This window comes from Neodiprion fabricii, chromosome 6 (assembly GCF_021155785.1).
Source record: "Neodiprion fabricii isolate iyNeoFabr1 chromosome 6, iyNeoFabr1.1, whole genome shotgun sequence".
In the NCBI taxonomy this organism is placed as follows: Eukaryota; Metazoa; Arthropoda; class Insecta; order Hymenoptera; family Diprionidae; genus Neodiprion; species Neodiprion fabricii.
The window spans coordinates 22,831,027-22,851,967 of NC_060244.1; the positions used below are offsets into that span (position 1 = coordinate 22,831,027).

The window sequence follows — 20,941 nt, forward strand, 5'->3', positions numbered from 1 at the left end:
GTAATGGTATTATCTTTCTAATATCTTTTTTTTTTAATGTATGAATATTTATTCATTCATGTATTACTATCATTAATAATATTGTTTCATTTAATTATATGTCAAATTTTTTTTTTTTTGTTTTTTCGTTTTTTTTGTTTTTTTTTTTGAAAGAGAAAAATACCGTTGCTATTGGGAAAATATGTTTTAAAGGGTAATTATCACAGAATACACGAGATATTTCAAGCTTATACAGGACATATTATAATAATCCAAGCGGAGTCGATAATTTATAATAACAGTAATAATAATAATAATAATAACAACAACAATAATTATAGAAGAAGAAATACAATACGACGTATTTCGTCAAGCAGCCGATCGATTTCTGCTGATATATTGTATAATATTTTATTGTTATCATAGACAAATTTCATCTCTCGTTTGACGAAATCATTATTTACATCCATATTATTATTATATATTTACGACGCCGCAAGCGCGCCCTCACCGTTGGCTTTTTATCGGTTTTTAAGCAGCGAAGAGAATGTAGATATTTTTTAAAAAAAGATCGTACAACGAGTTTCAGATTTCAAATATTTCAACAAACATTGGGCAGATAATTATACGAAAGGCGCTAACGATGAGAGTTTTATTTCGTTACGGTAATGGATGATTTTATTTTTTGTTTTTTCTTGTTTTCAATTCGTTCATAGATATTGTTTTGACTAGACTTGAGGAGGATTGTTACAAAATTGAACATTGAATTGAACGGATTGATCGAAGAATGTCGATTTTTAATTGTTTTTCATTATTCTAGTATTAATTTCTGAAAATATTCGCGTCATGCCGATTGACGTAAGCCACAACCATACTGCAAGTAGGGTATACAGTATTCTACGTTAACTATTATAATGTACACCCTGCCTCGAAGATGTTTCCGACTGTTTTCTGTCAATCGAACCATAAACATTATAAACAATATTGAGTTTGTTAATTTTTTTTAATTTCACGTACGCTACTGAAGCGGCCTACGTGTTTATGATTAACGTCAGGTAAGTGCGTCTATCTAATTGTCGTTTCCGTTTCAACTTTAGATATAACTGCAGTATTGTACGTAAATACGTTTTACGGTATGATATACCTAATATTCTGTGTAAGGTAATGTAAATTTTTTTTAACAGAACCGTTGTTTCTGGCGCGTGGGTTTTTTTTTTTTTTTTTAATATGAAACACCTTAAAAAATCAGACGATTACTCGTAAATTGGGCAACATGTGTACACGCTATCGTAACAGATTAATAATCTTTGATTTCTCGTTTTTCTCCGTAATCCGAATATATTCAATGGAATATGTGTAAAGGCGTGTATTACGATTTGGTTATCAGGCGCGCGACTCGATGTCTAATTCAAAGAAAAATTCCACCTTCGCGATCTGACCTGGGAATTCCGTTTGTTGCATTTTAATATACACCGCTTCGTTTATTTCACGGTCACAACCAAACCTTCATGCTCACACTTTTTCAACTGACGGATCTGTATTTTACATCAGCACATATCACTGGCAATCCTTGAATTTGAACGATTAGCAAATCTAGCAATTTACAAAAACATTGTTTTCTCCTTTCTTTTTCTACTTCCTCAATTACAAGGTACTGAAACTTTTTCAAATATTCAAGTTACCACCGATACGCCTTTTCGTTTTTAACATTGTTCTGACAATATTTACTTTTTTACCATATTTTACCCAGCACGTTAATGCGAATTTGCAAATCACCGGATACGCCCAGTAGTTTGCGAATAGTCTGCTGATTTGCTGATTATTCAAATTTTCCGCATACATATCTGAATGTTCAATAAGATATTGCTATTCAACCACGTATGGCTTAATCTATTCCCCTTCGATCGCTTCGAGATATAATATATTCCGTGTAAATCGTTCAGCAAGCGCCCTTGTTTACAAATTCCAAATGCCAAAAAATTGCCTAGTCATTCAACTTCACAATCAAGCGTATCACTCTTAAATATGTACTTATATAAGGAACGTATGCACATGGTACATGTAAATCTATATTTTTACACGTTATTCAAGGGCCTACATTCATAAATCGTTATTAACGTTTCAATATTTATTATCGTTCTTGTTACTATTGTTGATAACATTATTGTTATGCCATTATTATTATTCTCATTAATAATGATTAATTTTTAATGTGTTATTACTCTTATTATTTTTATTACTATTATTATTATTATTATTATTATTGATATAATGAATGTAAGTAAGTTAATTTTATGATAATTTTTATATGTTAGTAATCATAATTATTACTAAAGCAGCGCGCCACTTTCAACGAAGCGTGGCGCGCGTCTTTTTTGGTCGTCCTCAAATGCTATATACCTTAATTTTTATCAGAAAAAAGAGAGAGGAAAACGAAAAAAAAAGGAAGAAAGAGAAACGAATGAAAATGATGAGAAAACAGTTATCGTCAACAATTTTATATAGTAAGTCTATACAATAAATTGTTCTCCGAATGACGACCGAAATTTACATCGAGTCTCTTACGTTTCCTAGCTAGACTCAAGGCCCGGATCTCTTTCTCTCTTTCTCTCATTCAGCCACACACTCTCGTTATTCTTTCATTTAATATCTGTTTGTCTGCTTATATTTTCTTGTTCAAGTTTTTTTACTACTAATTCATGGTTTATCGTATCAACCCGTTTATTACACAGATTAAATTGTTATGTTTATTTACTGTTTTTCTGTATTTGTTTGTTATTTTTTCTTCGTTTTTAATATGCGTTTATGTGCTTGGACAACGGATGAATTTATTCGGCATGGGTTTTTTTTCACACTTAATATTTACATATTTTCACAGTCTCAGTTGTTACATAGCTATACGTACACCAACATGGCAATAAGTCTGTTTCGCATGGCTGGATACTCACGTTTTGCCTTTTTTTTCGTCGTCTTCATCGAATAATTTTCTTTTCTTTTATAATCACTTACTTGTATTCAATTTTAATTACTTGTATACGAATATGGTTAATATTGCGTACTGGCAGCACTTATTTCACGGTCTAAAATCCAATCCGTTCAGCCCCCTTCACCGCCGTCAGTTTTATTCCGTATATTTTAATCAGTTCGTATCCTCGTAATCGCTGTACAAAAAGTATATGTACAATATCGATGCCAGAGGCACGGCCTCCGTAATTTCGTGTATCGTCATATCAAACAATAGATTAGGCATAATCTCGTATCGTGATTCCGCATCTTTGGCAATGACAGTCTTGCGATTTCTTCCATCCATATGTCGTCTTCGACGAGCGTTCGTGGCGTTCGGATCCTCATCTCCGTGAAGCTAATTGAACGCAGGACGTAGAACGACGTATGGACGTCGGTTCGTCGTACGAATCGCGAAAAGCTCGTCAGCTTTGGTCCACAGAGCCAAAGATGAATTTTCCTTGGCGGATATTTTGCGTCGTGCGTTTTAGGTACACGCTGTTGCGGGGGCTTCAGCTCGGATGCATGAGATGTGGCAATTCGAGTAACGCGTTCTTCGTTTTAGAGGTTGAGAAATCGTCGACGGTACGTCCGGATCCTGACGCGATCGTTCAACCGTTGCAGCCAGTCGGAGGTAGATATACTTGACTCGATAAAACCCGGTGCCCTCTGCTTGTCTCGATGCGATGCGTACGAAACTGCGGTGAAGATGACAAGGTAGCGATTTCTAGTCATTCTCTTCGACGACGTCGAGCAGCGCGTTTCGCTGCACTCTCACTTCGGCAGCTCAGATGTGAGGGATCCTATTTTTATCGGATGAAAATTCTCCCCCGAGCTCTTTCGAAGCTCAAAGAACGCGTCGAACGGGATTTATCTGTATTATTTATCTTCCTACGTATCGCTGCAGCTTCAGGTCGGATTTGGCAACGGGTTCTCCTGCCTTATGTCACTCTTCAACTTAACGAATTCCTTCGCCACCTCGTCGTTGTTCCTCTGGGAGAGTATCCGCAGTATCGTCCATCCGGTCTCGTCCATGTGGATTCGCTTCCCCAGGGACAACCAGCACGCGCAGGATCCTTGATCGACGATATCCTTCAGCTGCATTACCGCCACTCCCACCAGACGATCCTCACGCGCGAAGCAGTAATCCTTAACGCAGATGTGAAGCTCGAAGAAATCCAGCTGCTCCTCGTTACCGATTATACTGCAATAAGTCGAATAGGAAGCTTAGTCGATTTTACCATGCAGATTGCCAAATCATTTTCAACACGGTTCTACTTAAGTACGAATTTTGTGACAGCTGTACCAACACGTCGCTCTGTGTTGTCCGGACGAAAAATGAAAAATATTTATCCAACTAAGCGACGCTGTCCAAGTGAAAATAGCCGCATGAACGCGATTTAGATTCACGCCAAGTTTGGGTTTCAACATTGTGAGCTTATCAATCGGACGAACCAGTGTTACAGAGCGCGGAAATCCTTCTCAGAAGCACCTCCACGTTGTGAGCAGGTACCCGTGTAATGCTCGGTTCGCAAATGAGTGTGCATTGTTTGGCAAAAGGACGCGGGTAATTACGCCGTTCTGATTTATTTATGTTAATTCACTTTCCTTTAAATCAGCCACTTTTCGTGAGATCCCCTGTCCTCTCGCAACCCTTAGTATATTGTTTTCCCTCCTCCGAAATCAAGACCTTTTCAGTCAACTAGGATTGTTATGTATGTATGAAGTGATTGAATGCTTTTCAGAATTTCAAATGCCCATTTATTCCGATCTTAAATATTCCTGGATAAAATTTAACCGTCGAGTATTCGACCATCACCCTGCGGCTTCTGCGTGTTGGTCATTAGCATTAGGGTATTGCAAATCAAACAGACACGGATTCTGATTAGTACGAAAATAGAACGGAAGCGTGAGCTTCGACTTACAAGTGGAACGTATCGTTGAACTTTGGTGACCAATTGTTGCTCTTCGACTTTGTTGTGTGTTTTCTCTTCTTGTCGGCGAGGTGAGGACCGATTAGATTCACTTCAACGAACGGTCGGAACATTCCCGTCGCCAAGGGCCACTTTAGGTCGTTTGCAGCGACCACTATAATTAAGAATGGCCAAAGTTGATGAGGACACGGATTAAAGTACTTGAATAAATTAGATACGTAGCCTAAGGCTGCGGAAAATAATTTTCGTCTCTGAAAGATTCGGCTGTTGCGAACGCGAAGCATGGTTTTGCAGAAGAATTCTTTAACATTAGAAAGGTTTTATCTCTGCAATTGGAACAATGCTTTTCGACTTATTGCGGTAGCCAGGAAAAGTTGTGTACGTGTCTTGTGGGCGAAAAAGTTTAAAGTACTTCTGCTGGGAACGTAAAAATTGTTGAAATCGAGTCTGCGGTTACTTTTGGAATTGAGAGAAAAGTTAGGTACCTTTTACGGTGACCTTGTGCTCGCCAGTGCCAGGATGAGTGAAAAGATCGACTTGGATGCTGACTTCTCCCACGGAACCTTCGTCAGATCCGGTAGTATCTGGAATATGCAAGGCATTTAAGAAAAAATCGTCCGCTCAACGTAGCTCTGTAAGCTCAGCGGGTCCCTAGAGGTTAAAATCAAGGTTTCCTTCGTCTCTTTGGCCTCCTGCAGGCTCCAGAAAAGTCGTATTCCCGATGTTTACTTGCAGCTATTTTAAAAAATCTTCTAATCTATTCCGTTACTAATCCTAGAACAAACGTCATGCCCTACTGTATAATTGTGCAGCGGCTATATGTACATTTAAATAAATAATTGTTTGCACAGCGTTATTATATGTGGTGGGTGTAAAGTGTTAAGCGGCTTCCTAATGAAAACTAGCACGCGTCACACTGGAACAGGATCCTGGGCAGCTTTTCCAGCTGAAATAATTTTGCGACTATGTATGTGGGTTTGTCGAGTGGGTTTGCAAAGTGGTGGAAGTGTATGCAATATAGCGAGCGAAACGACTGACTTACGATTAGAATTTGTTCAGACACAAGTGTATGTACAATATTCTATGCGAATTGGTGTCAATGATTGAGTGTCAAGCTGTGGGTTTTTTTCATTTGTCGTCGAAGGATTGTGAAGTGGAATTGGTTTTTATCAGCAGCAGCGCCTAATACAGCTATCGAGACGTCCTTTAAAGTTTAAATCGTGCAGCGTTGCTTCACGCTATTTCGTTTCGCACGCTTCTTCTTGGAAGCGAATTTACGTATCTACATATTCAAATGTACGAGCAGAAAAAGAGAGAGAAAAGTACTTTGCGAGACGGTGAAGAGAAGAGAAAAAAAAACGTCGTGGAAAAGCATATCTCAAGAACTCACAATCAGCTATATTCATAAATTTGTTATGGAATAATATTCTTCTTCTTCGAACCTCCAACGAACAAGGAGACATTTCCGTTGCGAGTGCTTTAGCCGAGGGTGTGATTTTACAAACTTTTGCGATCGTTCGCAAACTCGGTGAATAAACGAGGGCGTTACTGCTTTGAATCCGTCGATCACGATCGAATAAACACGCTGACGACAGTAAAGGCTGTGTTTGATCAGTCCTAGTCGTTGCGTTTCTTCAAACATGTGACGCGTGATATTTTACCCTTCATTCGTTAATGCATATTGGAAACAGTTTGACCCAGCTGGAATATGAAGCGTGAATTGCGACACTCGTAACGGATATATTTCTCGTAGAAAAGTACAAAATATGATGTACGATAACTGGAAGATGGGATTCCCGCAATTGTCCTTGTACTTTATGGCTGTTAAAAGTTGTGTGCGACACGAAAATTGGCCCGTTTGAATTCGCGACTCTGGTTGCGTTTGCTATACAGTAACAATGGCTCTATAAAGTTTCAGTGTGGATTCGAGAAGTTGTATTGAATTGATTTATTCCACAAGACTTCGTCGAATAAATGGTATCTTATGATTCCTGGGAGCAAAAAAGTTTGAGAAATGTTGGAATCGAGTTCGTTCCCCCTTTTACGAAGAAGCGAAAAATACTTAGCGTACAGTTAAGCACGTCGCGTCGCGCCTTAATTAAAACTTCTTCCCCCCCCCGTATAATTGAATGAATCCTCTCACTTTCTCTGAATCTCAATTGTATCCCGATTTCAAATAAATTTCTGGCAGAACAGGAATGACGTTCCGGTTCAATGGTCATTCCACGGTTAATCGAAAGCTTCGTTTCCTCGTGCGTGTGCCGTTACGCTGGTCAGCAATAATTGGCAATTAGTCAAATCGAAGGACGTCTCGATTCAATGCAAACTCTACGAGCTACGATCATAACGTCTAATATTCGAAGCTGAATATTAGGCTAGCTGGCGATCCTGGTCTAAGGTGGCAACAAGGTACCTTGGCGGCTCTCCCGTCGAAGCGGGGGATTTCGCTGGCGAAGAGGCTCTTCGAGACCCTCCATGCCTTCGGCTGTGTCGCTTTCATCCCCCCGGTCGCTGCTCATGGACCGTTGACGCAACGTTGCCTTGTCGTTCAGCGGCACTGTGTTTCCACCACAATCATTCATAATGGCGTTGTGACACGTGTTTTGCACGATTGTGTTAACAATGATTCAGTGTTCACATAATAATATCAATGCAGTAACAATGGAGTATCAGCCGTATAAGTGAATCGTGTATGCGCGGCGATGTGGAGTCTGCAATTTCGCCATTCGTTAATGGCTCAATTATACCTCACATTGTCGTCCATGTCACTAAACTATTAGCGTTACTGGGTTGTTACGATCGAGTGTATCATTGCCGATAAATCAACCTCTCCGCTATACCTAACCAGTTATCCTCGCGACTTGAGACCTGGCTGTCGGACCATAAGTGATAAAACGTGATCTCTCCCTGGGTAATTGCTCAGGTAGCTATTACGGCCAAGTTAGTATAAAGTTGAGCGGAAAACGCGCGACGTTGACGGAAATGGAATTTTTACGCCAATGGCACGGAGCGTGGCAAGTGAAGTGAAATTTTTTTCATCATCCTTTTGTCAGCTGTGCGAAATGGGTTTTTGTCGTTCTTAGAATCCTCGGCCCTTATGCCCATAAAGCGACGAGCTTTATGGCAAGTGACCAGTCACTGTTATTTTACTGTGGGTAATTTTATGTCCGTTCTTGCTGCAGTATGGAAATTCATGTTATGTGACGCACGTAAAGTTCTGACCCCGTTACTACGTCGTGAACAGCGAGATAACGGCGGCAGCGGTACAATTAATCATTCGGATAATTTCACGATAGGGGAATGCAAAGAAACGGGTTATCGTGGATGAAATTTGATGCCTTTTGCAAGTTTACCGTGTAATCGAGAAATCTTTAGTCAGAAAACTTGTCCACCGCTACCGCTAGCCTGAAATATATTTGACGATAAATTAAAAACGGATCGAGGAGAAGCCTACCTTCGTTAACTTGGGATGTCACGAAGGTCTTGATGAGCGTGTCCGTCGTCTGCGTGTACAAGCTGAGGGCGTAACGAAGGCTCTGTAGCTCGGGTGATTTCTCGAGGAAATTCTTTTTCAGTCCATTTCCGCCAGCATGGAAATACTGCTTGATCGTGTCCAACGCCACGTCGAGCACAGCGCATTGTTTGGGCGACAAATTCTTCTCAACCTCCTTCGATATGTCCTGAAAAATCAAACTCATCGTGGCTCAGTATAAACGTAATTCGGGAGTTTCACAATAACTTGAGCTTACCATGACACCGCTGAGGGCATTTTTCACGTCTGGTTTACCGGCCATGTGATTTTTGAACAGCCTCGACATGTCTTCGATCTTCGCATTTGCAGCCAAGTTTTTTGCGTTGTCCGTCAGGTTCTTGAACATCATCTGAAACATCGAAACGAAGAGTCAGACTTCACGAGCTTTGGGGGTTCGACGCAAGCTTGAGTGCTACCGCATCGATGCTCACGCTCTTGTCGGTCATTGGTGGAAGAACGACGGTTTTTTCTAGAATCCTCATAACGATTTTCCAGAGCTCTTTGAGCAGCCTTTTCAGCACGGTCTTCTCGCAAGATTGGGCGTAAAGCGAAAGGCTGCCGTCGAGAAGAACCATCAACGGCCTCAGAACGTCGTCCGCTTCGACCGCAACTGCGTTCCTCTGGGCGGGTTGAGTGAGGGTAACTTGTCCCCCACCTTTGATAGCCAGAAGAAGGTCACCGAGTTCTCTGACAGAGGCTGTTATCCTCGGTTCCAAACTTTTGGCGAATAACATTGCGAGGTCGTCGAGAGCGCCATTAAGTTGTTGCTGAAGTTCTTTCAGGATGTTGGCAGCGTCTTCTTCAAGTTTCTCCCCTCCCATTGACTCAAACATCTTTTCGAGTTGAACCCGAAGCTGCTGGATGTTGTTCATGAGGATGCAAGCCTATGTGAGAAAGAAAATATGTCGTTACGGCACTTTAACAAGGTGAATCATTTTCCGCGGGCACTTACTATCCGTTCCTCCTTCAAGTGGCTCGGAAATTCTCTCTTGACGATGTCGGCGTACGCAACGAGGACCTTGACGATCGTCTTGGCGAACCTCTTCATGTACCTCTTCCATATCTCGGGATCGGGACACTCGAGTTTCGACACTACGTCGAAGCATTGGGTCAACTGCGTGAACACGTCGACCACCGAACAACTGAACAAGGCGTGTTCGCTGCTCCTTTGGAACTGGAAAAATGAAAGGTGAAAACTGAACATGCGGGATAATTCTCAGCACCGAGGCGAACGCTTCGAAGATCCTTACCGCGTCCTTTTGGTCGCGATTAAACGCCCCGTGGAGATACTCGAGTGACACGTCGTCGTTTTCGTTGAGCCACTGCATGACGAAGGGTTCGAACCAGGCGGGGTACTCGGGAACGGCCCCCTTGTACGGGGGAACATCCTTGACGTAGTTGGCGTGAAGCCACTTGACCTTGAAGTGGAGGTTCATATACGCGGACGACTTGCACAACCTGTGCTGCTCGTGTTCCTCAAGGGCGTACTTCATGTCGACCGCAAACAGGGACCACATCGTAGCCGCCGATAGTTGACCGATATTCAACTCCTGGGGGAACTGATTGAGCACCGGTGCGTAGCTGTTCCTATCCTCGTCGATCACCGATACTATCAGGGCAATCAGCTTGTGCCAAAAGTCGAGTGAGTCCAACCGCGGTCCGTGATCCTCCGAGTCCCGTTTAGCCTCGTTGGGATCGACTTGGAACTCGCGATTGTACAACTCGTAGCAATTCTCGAACAAAAATTGGTACGTCGACCTCAGGCAGGCCTTCACGCAGTCCTTGACGACAGTGCTGGCTCGCGGGGGACTCGACAGCTCTTGCACTTTCATCCTGAAGAAGGTTATGCTCGTGAGGAGATCCACCGTACTTTTTAGATCCATCAGTTTTTCCTGGCTCGACGCTGGGAAGTTGTTCCGATACATCGACAAGTCTATCCTCAGGGAGTTGTGCAGCTGGTCTAGCAGTTTCACGAACTTTTCTTTCTGCAAACGATAAAATGATATCCTATACCAAGTTCTCGCGCCGTTCTATCATTCTATATTTTATCGACGATATACAACCGTAGAACAAGTCCAACTTCAAGCTTTATTCCGGAACTCTTCATCGCTTCTTATCGACTACCTTCGGCTCGGTATCCTACACCGCACCACGCTTACTTGTTTCTCGAAACGGATTTTTACCGATGAACAAATCGCCTTGAATCTAACAGATTCATAGAACTATGAATCTTGGTTGTAACTATTCATGGTTAAAATATGTTTTCGAGTTGCCTCAGTTGATGCATTATAGTTTGTAATCAGCACGGTAATGTTTTAATTACTCCGTAAAATAGGCTCTTTATATTACAAGATTTCAAATATTTCAGACTCCCGTTAAGATTTCCAAGACCCAACGCAAGATTTCACCGAGATTTTCCCGAGATTTCTCAAGAATTTTCTATAACCATTAAGAATTCAAAGGGGTTTCCCGGTGTTTCTACAAGATTATACGATATTATTGAAATTTCGTTGGTCCCGGCAGAGTTTCACGGAATTTATATTCCAACGGTTATATCGATTCGATTTTGAAACTGTTCAATAGCGCTGTGCTGGAATTCGGGTTCTAATTAAAATGTACAATATACGACATTAAAACAATTTGATGAATCTGTTCATCGATACCGGCAGATGAAAAGGTCGGGAAATGTAAAATTTTCACCTCAACTAAATGAACACGACTTTAGTCCAGACGTTGAAATTAAAAGACGACGAGTCTGCTGTACACGGCCCATTGCACTGCATAATAGCGCACGATCTCTAAGGCTTCCGATACGAGACTCAAGGGATCAAGCTTGCCCAGACCGCGGCGGTGTAAAATGTATAGTGGGAATATCCGGTGAATCTTGATTTTCGCGGCAGCTGAGGTCACGGTGGGTTGCCACATGGATTCGAAGAGGCAGAGTGCTGAATAGAACGGATTCAAAGGAGAGAGGGATCGGGAGGAGGTGGAAATCGGAGCAAGGAAGGCGCGGTCGGATGAAGTTCCCGCAACACCTTATTCTCCATGCAAAGTTCACGAGAATTTTGCGGATCGTGGAATAGTCAGGTGCATTGTTTATGGCACCTTGCTGGCTGCCTGCCTTCGGGCGCGGCACGTGCACGAGAGTAAAGTGCAAAAGGGGAAAAAGTTACTACGAAGAGCAGGAGGAGGGAAGAAAGAGAACGAACGGATGAAAGGAAGGGGGGGAAAAACGTCTAGTCGGTATCACGAGAGAGCGAGGCAGGGCGGAGCTTGGTTATTTCTCGTCTTATAAATGGGCCCGATAGTCGAGGGACGCGATATCATCAATATGGATAAAAATTCGCCGTTGTCTCTGGGCGATGCCTCCCTTGACACATCTACTCGCGATCTCTTTAGCGCTGATTCAGACTCGGAGCGCACGGCGATTTGAGCGTGACTTTGTCCTCGTGAATCATCAATGGACCGGGACAGATTCGCTTGATTGCGTCTGTACTTTCTTGTAGTACGCCAATGTGTATATATCGAACGAAACATTGCATTCGACACATCGAGTGAGTGTTGCCTCCATGTTTTACTCTTTGTAGCGCCAAAGCTCAAGATTTCAAAGCAGCGCTTTATCGCCGCGTTTCGCGTATATTTCCCCGAAAGAGCAGTAAAGATGCAGTTTCTGGTCATGATTTATTATCAGTGTTGTTACTACAGAAGTAAGAGTATCGGAACTGACGCTTGTCGGCGATTCAATTCCTGTCAAGAATAATAACGGTATAGTGGTTTTGTTATTCGATTCAAAATGTCGTATAATAAAATATTGACGAATCAATTTATTGATATGATTTTACCAATCCTGATGCCAGTTTGTTTCTGGAAAACCTTGAGAGCTGTTCTTAAACTTAACGGTTTACACGAAGATATTCGTATGAAAACGCGGGTTTCAACCTTACGCTATTACAATTGGTGGAAAGGTCTGCGCTTGACATGTTTTACAAGGGTCAGATTATACATCTGTTTCCATTCAACGGGAGTTCAAAAGGTCGAATTAGGTCGATTTCCTCAGTCGGTACACATTGCAAACGTAATCAAGGATCGAGTTATATATGCAAATATGAAAGGTTGGAACCACGGACAGTCGAATCACTCAAGACCGCGGTGTTTGTTTATTAATCCGCTCCGCACTGCAAAAGATACTCAATCAAAACCTGTAACTTCTTAGGTAAGCAGGGTGCGGAATTCCGGTCGACGAATCAGCAGCGTCGTTTGTCTTGCAGGTTAACATACTGACATGAAAAAAACCATACACGTATCTCATCCTGGAAACTCTAATTCTACAAACTCACCCCGAAGTTGCTGGCAGCAAATCTATCACTCGCCGAGACTGCGGAGCTCGCTGTTGTGTGGGCATAGTAGGCGTTTATGTTGGCCAACAAAGTTGACATCACTGCGGGAACACCCGGGCAAAGGTACTTCGTTGACAGACAATGAAAGTGGCTGAAATTAAATCATACATAAGCTCCTCGATAGAGATAGATAGAGAGAGCGACATCAACCGAAGTTGAACAACGTGAGATCCAGACGAACCGACCAAATTACACAAGCGTCATTAAACATTTTCGTAATCAGATTCGTTTCCCATTAATTTGCCAAAGACATCGTTTCAAAAGCTGGCACACCACCGTGTATTGCCTTTGCAGTCCTCGTTTATCATAAATTCACAGTATCGTGAGTCTGGTACCAACGCAATCATCAAAGTTGAAAGCTAGTATATGAAATTATGCTACGGATACATGTTGCGGAATACAACTAGATAACGTATCGACAGGGTGTTACGGAGTATTTCACACTTACGTCATGGCCTGGTAGATGCTCTCGATGCCGTACCGCATTGCGAATTCATCAACCAGCTCCTCACCGGATGGATCAAAGTATATTTTCCACGCGTCGTCACCCTTGGCTTGTGGAAGAGTAACAATGCCGCCGTTTTCCTCGCACAGACTGTGAAACAAGTTTTCGTGAAGGCAGGTGTACTGCACGTGGTAAGGGGCGACCTTCTCCTCGCCTTTGATTTCCACGCTTATGTGCAGCCGGATGGCACCTGAGACCGCGCTTTTATCAGTCCTTTTCTCGAGGTTGTACCATACGTCCATTTCACCACTTAGCGTCCGGACTTCGATGATGGTTTGTCCGAGGAAATCGTCGCTCTCGCGAGTCAGTTTTTGCCTCAGCTTCGACTTGAGGTCGTTGTCCTCGTCCCATACCCTCACCTTTATGCGATCCGAAGAATTGTGACACTCGCTGTGCAGGCGGAAACAAACAATGGATTTTACGATTTTGTTCGTACGATGAATTGCCCGATTTCGTATCAATAATGTCATCGCGATACGCGGAACCGCCGCATATTTCGTCTTGTTTTGGACCGTCGAAGTTACATGCGATTGCGCTGTTACACCGCTCTGTTATTTCAACACTAAAACTTGTAGAGACGTATTTGTACAGCTCGAGGGATGCAAACGCTTCGCTAATATCTTCCAAGTTTGTACAGAGCGGAGGATTCGTATTGAAGGGGATGAAAACGTTGCTGTGAACTGGCTGGTACAAACAATTTCAAGTTTGACATTACGGTGAAAAGTTTAAATTGACTTAAAAATTTCACTACATGCTTAAGCAGCGCCCGCGGGTAAATAACTATGAGGAATCCCTTGCCTTTTCACGATCGGATGCCACTACGACGACGGGCTCTAAGATCGAGCGGATGAAAGGCGAAGGGGATTGAGAAGGGAAATGAATAAAAAAAAAAAATCGAAGATAAATGAGAAAAACCGTTCGCGACTTTTCTCGTCAACCGCCCGGTCCTGCATTCAATTTACTTACAAGTAGAACTTTTCATTCCAGACTGGGTTCAGTTCTTGCGGCATCGTTCTCGTCCGTTTCTTCACCTTGCCAACTTGCACGGTAACGTAGGGGTCCGATGTGCCACTCTTGTCTTTCGCAATCAACCCCTGAGCGCAAATCACTGTGAAAGAAGTTTTACAACGTGAGTACTGGCTTGTCACGTTCCCCCTTTCACCAACGTCGGTCGGTTAAATGTCAAGAGGAGAGTGTAGATGTGTCAAGATTCGTAAAAAGCAAACGGTGAGTGCTTTCCTCCCACTTGCTCGTTCCGTGAATCGAAAAAAAGTACGAATTGTGCAATTTTATTTTCCGAATCAAATTCCATTTAATTATCTGGGTCTCGACTTAACGGGGACGTGAAATCGATCAGTGAGCTGTGGAAACGGCCGAACCAAAAGAATGTCCTCAGCTTCTTCCATTGGCGTATGCATGTATGCGATAGGTCAGCTATCAGGTTAGTGGAAGTTTACGGCGCCGAGTCGCGTGCGAAAAATTTCAAGCTTCAAAGAGTAGAGGCGTTTCCGTGTAGGTACTCAAGGATTTCATGGATATGCGTGATTACACGGTCGTATAAAGATAGGAATCTCGACACGGTGTACTCGAAAAGCTGACAACATGTGAACGAAGATAGGCCAGAGGGGTCAGCCGTCGATAGTTTGGTCCTGGAATTTCCGACCTGAGTTATCCTGAAGGGTGGAAGACCGTGGAACGCGTTACTCGCGGATTACATTTACACGGGGAAACCTGATATTTTGTTGAATTTTTCAGACGCGATTCGTCATTCCAACCTTCCCCAGATCGATCTTGAATGTTTCAGTGGGGGGAGGAAAAGTACAGTCTGTCTGTCCGTCGAAACTGAGAGACGTAGAGTTTGACGATATAACGTCGCCGTTGAAATGATTAAATTCTCAGTCCGCATTCCGTCGGGTCGTAGGTGGGAAATTTTATCATAGAATTTGGAGTCGAGGGCACTCGTCTTCCGTACAAGGTCAGCGCGTATATTAGGTACGATATCAAGGTTGTTGTTTTCATTTTTCATTTCTTTTTATCTTTCTTGTGAAACGTGTCGATGGTGTGACGAATCAAACATGCATTAGCTTTCAAGGATGTTGTCGTGCGTTCGTTATTCGTGTTATTGATTGTTATAATAGCAGCCACGATGCAAGCGTGCATTATAAGCGCGATAATTGTTACACGTGCGGTGATATGGACGCAGCCACACAGACGGACAAATCAACATACAATTATTATACATAATTTATATCATTATACACGATAGTCGGACTGCCGTATTACCAGACACACATGCTCATGCTACAAACGGTTTGTCCGCCATTGGTGGGAAGGGCCAGAATTATCCTTGGTCGATGAGTGTGAGATAATTTATTCCTACCCTAAATGCGACAAAGAATTGTTCAGAGTTCTTTTCTTTTTCCTGTTTCTAATTTTCTCTTACACTCGTGCTCGGCGCGTGTGTGCGTGTGCGCTCCACCGCATCATTACGTGACAATCGTACAACGTACCCGTGACTTATTGTTAGGGGTGAGATTATTTTTCAATTTCAACATTTGCCCAATTACTTTTTTCCTCTTATTATTTCCATCTCGTTCTTTCACTCCGTCGTTCCGATTTACGTTCGAAATATTCACAATTATATTACGGTTCGTTCATCGGTAAATCATAATATTAAAAGCTCGCAAAAGCACACGCGAGTCGCACACAGTTGCGAGTGACGGAGGTATGTATGTATATATATATATGTATATATATGTATACATATATACGCACTGTAGTACATACATATTCAAGAGGGTGAGTAATTTAGTCGAGCCACGAAATCAAGCGAAATGCACGAGTCGCGAGTTTAATGGACGAGCTTTTCGATTTCAAAGTACAACTGTTCAAACATACTTTTCACATTCAAGGGTTGACTCGTCGCGACGTATTACGTTATACCCGCCCTCTCGACACGTACACAGTGCCGTCTAATTTTTTTCACAGCGAAGGAGTGAATTAGGGTATATAAATGAAATATCTGTCCGCGTGTTGCGTGGCCGTCTTTGTCGGGTTATAGCGGCAAGTCGAGAACTACAATCCTTCGGCCGAAGGTGTTTGCACGCCACGTTACGTCGTATGAATAAATAGGCCTATAGGCGTGAAAGATCGTGTTCTGGGTCTGATTCGTATTAGTATGGGCGATAAAACCGTCCCGGCACAACGGAGCATATATATGGACATTGTTCAACCGAGCGTCCGAGCGTGAGTCGAAATACAGGAGCTCAGGTCGTGTCCAATCGATACAAAGGGTACAGCATTGCAATAATTTATTCCCTGGCCGCCACGTCTGCGTTATTCTAATTCCCGGGAAGCTTTATCAGGAGATAAAAGCCCAGCCGGACGGCGTAAGCTCTCCAGCTCCAGTTTGCTTCAGGCCGAAGAAGGGTTTCCAACCAGGACTTCGGAGTGCCTTTTCCAGTTTCGAGCACTTTTTTCCCGTCCTTTTCGTTTCTTTTCATTTTCTCGCTTCTCTCGCAATTTCTACCGAGTATTTCGATCACGATCGCAGGTGGATATCCTTCTCTCGCTCTTTCTTTCTGCATACCCGAATAAATCTGTCAAACGAATACTGGAGCGTTATTTTCACGGAGTCACCCGACCGATTCGCTATTTCGAGTCGGGTTTCGTCAAGCGCGGAATTACTGCAGCTCGCGGGACCTTCGACGCTGCGCAATGTAGTTTTAATTTTCGCCTAGGGAATCAAGAGATTTGATTACTGGGGCGGAAGCGGATGCGGAAATGGAAACGGTGCCAACTGTTGCCCTCACACCGCCTGCCGCACGCCGCCTCATGGCTCCCGCTTGCGGAAGTTCGACGTTTCGAAGTTTCGATTGAAAATGAATGGACAAGGATGACAAACGGACAATATCGGATCTTTAGGTTTAGAATTACGAGTTCATTTGTCATCGGCAGGCTTGATCCATTGTTCCCAATGCCACGTGGAATATCTTCGCCCCGACCAGCGAGCTTCTTGGAGAGGGATCAGCTGCCGGAATTGATATATGTATATGTATATATACATGTATAGTTGCAATTTCATCTCCAACACCGGTGCGGACGACTAGCTTCCGAATTGGCGTTCAAATTTAACTCAGATTCTGTGAATTCGGTATTTTCCGCGAGAAAATCATTTCGAATCACCGTTTTCGTCGTTAAAATAAAATCTCATCTCGGAATCATTCGACAACGCAAATGAATATATCATTGTACAAATAAAACTCGCGTTACAAAAATGAATAATGTTCTTTTACTGCTCGAGTTTGCATAAAAGTGCCGACGTGGAGTTGACGTAATATGACGTGTAGAAATAAAAAACCAACTCGAGCATAGCTTTGCGGGAATCGTATATAAAATATTCGGATATGCGAAGCTGGAGTTGATACGGAAGAACGTAAAAGGCGCGTAAAAAATCACAGCGTACGTCCTGATGCCGCAGGTTTGTTATACCTACGATAATGTGAAAGTTACTGCGTGGTTTTGTGAAAATGCGAGAACGCATCTGATGTTACATTCGCGAAATGCTTCTCGAGCTGTCGGACGACGTTGTCATTATAATTCCCGTCACATCCGAAAATTTATCATCAGGAAATTACTCATACTTTATTCGCATATCAAATATAGATTTAGGCACAGCTGTCAATGCGGAAAATATGCGAAACGCCGTAACTTGTTCGCCCAGCGCGGTTCGACGAGCTGACAGGAAGGCGCGGGAAAAGTTTCCCGGCGTTATAAAGGGACTTGAAATTGGCTGAAATTGGTAAAATTTTTGCGGCTTAAGTGAGCCCCGAAGGGGTTACTACATCGATTTCTAACCACTTTTCGTAATCACCAGCAATAGCAGACGTTGAGCGTGCCGATATTGCATACCTACGCTGTTGGGAAACGATTATTCACCCCTGTTGTGAATCACGCGTTGATTTTTTTCCTGCGGTAAAGGAATTCATCGAAAAAAAAAAAAAATACACCGATATGGAACTCTGCGTGGATTTATGTACATATCGTGCAATTTGATAATCCGACAGCGACGTGACGCGACGGGTCGTTACCTCGGTGTGGCTCAGTATTGTAATCGATGGAAGCAAGAACGCGATAGTTGACACGACGAAGGTGAAACCGAATCGAAGAGGTTTGAGCATTTCGAAAGAGAAAGATGCAATATATCTTTCACAGTGTTCAGCTCTTTCGTATAACTTCCTACGCGCTACGGCAGGCATTGAACTTTTCTCATTTTCAAATCAAATTTCAGCATTTTTATAAATTCTCATAAGTGAACTTGTGTGAATGTGTGGTTATCCTTATACTTGGTGCAAATTTTTGCGGAGGGATATGAAAGCTGTTTTCCGACGATCGATTTCTCCGGTCTACTGAAAATTACACCGTTCGCCCGCAGGTACACGTTGAATTTGTTTCTAAAAACTGGGGCACACCATGGCGTGTGAACAATCGGCGATTACTCGCGGTGAATCGAATTGAATGGAATTTAAAACCGCCCTATCAGCAACCGCGGCTAAAGATATAGCGAAATCGGTGAGTCTGTAATAATAATAGGAAAACGGAACGGACAGGAGTCCAGATCCAAGCCGAAGGATCGAATCGCGAATGAATCAGAGGAAAAACGACATAATGGGCTTAACAGGGTAGCTCGAATCCGGCTCTGAGGAGCGTAAGAGGTGGAGGTAGCGGGGTGCCGAGGGGTGAAAGAGAGGAATGCTCGTCGGGGGTTCGGAGGGGCGAGGAGGGGGGCGAAAGTGTGGGTGGCACCGTGCTCGGATGTACGTTGAACTATCGATCTTTTCAAACTCACACAAATGAAGCGCGTGCAGGCCGGTCGGAAGCCGGGGGGGGGAGTTTTCACGAGCTTGAAGGTTCACGTAACCGCGTGGATCCTTTTTGTTACCTCCGGCACTTCATCACGGATTTTCCAATTTTTTTTCCAACTTTTTTTTTCTATCTTCCACCCCGTATTTAGCTTTCGTTATTCCTCAGTCTTACCGTGGCAGTGAATCCCCGAAAGCTGCAAGTCTCATCCGCGCTGTCCTGGCTTCACTGAAATTTGAAAAAACCGCGTTTGCAACCGACCGAGGCAACTTCAGCTTGATCGATCGCTCTTCAACGAGCAACGCGAATGGCGAAACGTCGACGGATCAACGGCATACCGGAGTTTAATTAATTACCGTAATATGCGTCGCGTTTGTGCCGGTGCTTCAAGGTAAAACTAACCGGAGGAAGTCTCCTTGGTCTGATCGAAAATTTATAAGGAAGACTGACGAGGTACAAGGCGTTAGTCCCGAGAGGGAATCAAAGTCAACTTTGATGTCAGCATCGGCGATACGCGAAAATCCTCAAAGATGTGTGTTACAACGCCCTATCGATGACGTCAGCTCGTAGAATTTTCACCGTATTTATTTACGAAACGTAATAACTCTAATGGAGTTTCGGACTTCCAAGTAATATGCTTGCATGCTTTACACGCTCGAGTACTCTCCGGGGGCTCGTGGGAGGGTAATTTAACGATCGGTTATCTCCCTGAACTTCGCGCTAAGCACATTGAAAAAATTATCTTGAACGTTCCACCAATTGTTTATTTAATTGATTACTAATTTTTTGTCGCGCTTTGGCTCCGTCATGTGTCAGTGTAAATCTTGTGAATAAAAAGTCGACAACCGTGTGGCGAGCCCGAACTATCAGCTGTGATTCCGACCCAGTTCTCAGTCGCTCGGTTTGCCATGTCGCACCTGATAATGCCCTAATAATGCTCAGGGTACAAACTACGATCACGAGAACGGTTTTATCGTCAGTTTATCGAAGTCGTGTATCGGAGTTTCAAATTTGAAAAAAAAAAAAAAAAAATATGTCGGTAGCCAGTTTGTGTCGTTTTGAAGTAATCCAGGTCAGTGTAGGTTGAATAGTTGTTAGAAGGCATCGAAATTGAGATGAAAATTAGATCCAAGATGAAGATTAGAGTCAAGCTTAATTCGAAGATCACCTGTGATAGCAATTTTGCAGGACCACTTGCTAGTCCCCTCCAGAACGATTTCCTCGGCCTGTTCGAGGGTGTCTATGTGCGTGTCGGGGTCCACTGAAAAGGTGGTGCTGAAAAGAATAATTTACTTGTCATCTAACATTCATTTACCTCAATTTAAAAATCCCTTTCTCACTTTTCCTGACGAGGACTTAGCCGCTCTCGACGATCGCCAGCATCAGGTTGATGTCGGTGACGTTTACGCTGCGGGAGGGGGAGATGCACAGATATCTTTGCAAGTAGTTAGCCGAGAACGATGTCGTCGAGGTTGTTAATGGGAAAAATTGAATTCCGCATGATCGGAGGCGACACGGCGACACCTACTTACAGTGTCCGGAATATAACCGTCTAGACATCGTTCCTGCACGAACATCAGCACAACATCGATATACAGCCGACATACACAGGTGCCCGTATAAAAGTATATTCGCTTGAAAATGAATCGTAGATCGTAGAAACAGATGAAGAGAAATTACGTAATCAATCAACCCCTGGCGGACAACGCCTGCAGCAGTAATTATCAAT

General features: G+C 43.1%; 1 protein-coding gene across 6 annotated transcripts in view; it reads right to left on the reverse strand.

Moving 5' to 3' along the window:
* Window positions 1–1,168: 1,168 nt before the first annotated feature.
* Window positions 1,169–20,941, reverse strand: part of LOC124185656 — a 97,490-nt gene continuing 77,717 nt past the window's right edge. For all 6 annotated transcript variants that reach the window (XM_046576618.1, XM_046576621.1, XM_046576620.1 and 3 more), the window contains 13 exons: window positions 20,381–20,487; window positions 14,317–14,458; window positions 13,294–13,740; window positions 12,786–12,936; window positions 9,699–10,433; window positions 9,401–9,622; window positions 8,880–9,332; window positions 8,666–8,797; window positions 8,371–8,596; window positions 7,330–7,473; window positions 5,402–5,500; window positions 4,908–5,070; window positions 1,169–4,186 (listed from right to left, as the gene is read on the reverse strand). In XM_046576618.1, coding sequence (XP_046432574.1) covers window positions 3,892–4,186; window positions 4,908–5,070; window positions 5,402–5,500; window positions 7,330–7,473; window positions 8,371–8,596; window positions 8,666–8,797; window positions 8,880–9,332; window positions 9,401–9,622; window positions 9,699–10,433; window positions 12,786–12,936; window positions 13,294–13,740; window positions 14,317–14,458; window positions 20,381–20,487 — 3,316 coding nt within the window. In that variant the 3' untranslated portion in view covers window positions 1,169–3,891. The remainder of the gene's footprint in view (window positions 4,187–4,907; window positions 5,071–5,401; window positions 5,501–7,329; window positions 7,474–8,370; window positions 8,597–8,665; window positions 8,798–8,879; window positions 9,333–9,400; window positions 9,623–9,698; window positions 10,434–12,785; window positions 12,937–13,293; window positions 13,741–14,316; window positions 14,459–20,380; window positions 20,488–20,941) is intronic.